The sequence below is a fragment of the Haemorhous mexicanus genome, chromosome 16 (genome assembly GCF_027477595.1).
Source record: "Haemorhous mexicanus isolate bHaeMex1 chromosome 16, bHaeMex1.pri, whole genome shotgun sequence".
NCBI lineage: Eukaryota > Metazoa > Chordata > Aves > Passeriformes > Fringillidae > Haemorhous > Haemorhous mexicanus.
Genome location: NC_082356.1, coordinates 2,157,271 through 2,159,865, shown reverse-complemented (window position 1 = coordinate 2,159,865; position 2,595 = coordinate 2,157,271). Strand labels below are relative to the sequence as shown.

At 53.6% G+C, this 2,595-nt stretch overlaps 1 protein-coding gene across 1 annotated transcript; it reads right to left on the bottom strand.

Moving 5' to 3' along the window:
* Window positions 1-734: 734 nt before the first annotated feature.
* Window positions 735-1,661, bottom strand: LOC132334548 (olfactory receptor 14J1-like). Its single transcript, XM_059860654.1, has one exon. The coding sequence runs from the start codon at window positions 1,659-1,661 to the stop codon at window positions 735-737; it is 927 nt and encodes a 308-aa protein (XP_059716637.1).
* Between the last annotated feature and the right edge of the window lie 934 nt (window positions 1,662-2,595).

Below are 2,595 nucleotides of genomic sequence, written 5' to 3'. Positions count from 1 at the left end.
CTGTGACCTGGGGTGAGAGGCCACTGCTGTAGCAGTGCTGGCTTTGCACTGCTGGGACAGCCCCCACCCTGATCACTGCCACACTTCTGCTGGGCACTGCTGGTTTCCTCTCCAGGGCACTGTGCTGGGCACATCCCTGAGAGTAACTGGGAAGGAGATTGAAGCTTTCAGGCCCTGCACTGGGGAGATGCCCTTGCATGATGGAAATGCTGCTGCAGAGCCCAGCTCTGTCCCAGCAGTGCCCACAACCTGTCCCTGCCTGCAGTCCCTGGACAGGCACACAGCAGGACAGGGACTGAGCTGGCAGAGCCCTGAGGCCCTAAACCAGCACAGGGGTTCTGAAGGGGAGTGTGGCAGTGAAGGAAGGGGAGATTATGGAGGAGAAGCCCTGGGGCTCCCTGGCAGTGAGGAGCACTGGGGTTCCATTTTCTCCTCCAGCTCTGCCCAGAAGCACCAACTCTACAGCTCCAGAAAAGCCAGGGAAGAAAGATGTCAGGCACACATGGCAATACACAATTCTTCAATGTAGTAGTAGAAGTACAGCTCCTGGTTTATACAGTCACTGGGTGCCACTGGAAAAACAAACACTGAATTTAAAATGTATAATCAAAGATTTTGGTGTGAACAAATTCTCAAAAGTATAACAACTGTGCCAGCAGTAAAAAATGCATGGCACAGAACGAGCATAAATATGTAACATCATAACAGCTATGCAGGAGAATGACTATTTATTGCTACTGAAAACCATCTGTGATCATTTTCCTCAAGGCAGCCTTGAGCTCCTGGTTCCTCAGGCTGTAGATGAGGGGGTTCAGGGCTGGAGGCACCACCGAGTACAGAACTGACACTGCCAGATCCAGGGATGGGGAGGAGATGGAGGGAGGCTTCAGGTGAGCAAATGTGCCAGTGCTGAGGAACAGGGAGACCACAGCCAGGTGAGGGAGGCAGGTGGAAAAGGCTTTGTGCCGTCCCTGCTCAGAGAGGATCCTCAGCACAGCCCTGAAAATCTGCACATAGGAGTAAACCATGAACACAAAACAACCAAAGGCTAAAGAGGCAACAACTACAATAATTCCATGCTCCCTGAGTTTGGAGTGTGAGCAGGAGAGCTTGAGGATGTGTGGGATTTCACAGAAGAACTGGCCCAGGGCATTGCCATGGCACAGGGGCAGGGAAAATGTATTGGCTGTGTGCAGCAGAGCATTGAGAAAGGCACTGGCCCAGGCAGCTGCTGCCATGTGGGCACAAGCTCTGCTGCCCAGGAGGGTCCCGTAGAGCAGGGGTTTGCAGATGGACACGTAGCGGTCATAGCTCATGACTGTGAGCAAGGAAAATTTTGCTGTGGGGAAGAAGAAAACTAGAAATAGCTGTGCAGAACATCCTTTGTAGGAGATGTTCCTGGTGTCCCAGAGGGAATTGTGCATGGCTTTGGGCACAGTGGTGCAGATGGAGCCCAGGTCAGTGAGGGCCAGGTTGAGCAGGAAGAAGAACATGGGCGTGTGCAGGTGGTGGCCGCAGGCTACGGCGCTGATGATGAGGCCGTTGCCCAGGAGGGCAGCCAGGGAGATGCCCAGCAAGAGGCAGAAGTGCAGGAGCTGCAGCTGCCGCGTGTCTGCCAGTGCCAGCAGGAGGAAGTGGCTGATGGAGCTGCTGTTGGACATTTGCTCTGTCTTGGCATGGGGGTCTGTAGAATAAGTAATCATGCAATACTTCAGTTTGTGGAGAATTTCAAATATCCCAGCACAGCCTGGGGGCACTTTCCCTCCACTGCCTGCCCAGGGCTCTGCTACCTGGAGCTGTCCCTGCCAGCAGCTGCTCCCTGTGCCCAGGACTGGGCCATGTCAGTGCTGCCTGAGCGCAGCTCAGCCCTGGGGGCTCAGCTCTGCCCTGCAGACCCCTCCCAGCTCTGGCACTGCCCAAGGGCAGCTCTGGCTCTGCAGGCTCTGATGGGAATGTCAGAGCAATCCTGAAAAGGACTGGAAAAGCGATGCTGATGCTGCCCTAAGGAACCCTGTGCTGATTTCTGGCACTGCCTGGTATATTCAGATCTCAGAGAATTTTTTTTTTTTTTAATAATTTTTCTCTGTCTAAAGTGAGACAGGAATATCTAAGTGCATTTTTCTATCCAGGCATCCCAGAGAAATGGATTAATAAAGCAGGATTTTTTTGTTTTATGCAGACCCTGCTTTGCTGTGCTTATCATTTAATCTACTAGGAAATACCCTGGAGATCAGTGTCATGCTGGGAGCATCCCTTAACAATGTAGCATCCTCACCACACAACAGAAACTCTTCCAAGCCTTACCAGCTGTCTCCTCCCACCCAGATCTGGTCCCACAGTGCTTAGAGCAGCTGCCAGGGCTGTCCCGGGCAGGCAGCAGAGTCCCTGCCCCAGCAAAGTGCCCTGGGCTGCAGGACCCTGCTCTGCAGGACAGCCCTGGGCACCCCTGGCTGCTCTGCACAAGAGACAATCAGAGAATGTACTCACAGCGTCTGGAGGCGTTGGGATGTTCCAGCTTTAGGAGATGGCTCCAGGAGCTGCAGCTGCCTTGTCCTGCAGCCAGAGGTTCCTGTGCCAAGGGCTGGCAGTGATTCT

Coding starts and splice junctions, on each gene's coding strand:
- LOC132334548 (XM_059860654.1), bottom strand. CDS start 1,661: ATGTCCAACAGCAGCTCCATCAGCCACTTCCTCCTGCTGGCACTGGCA.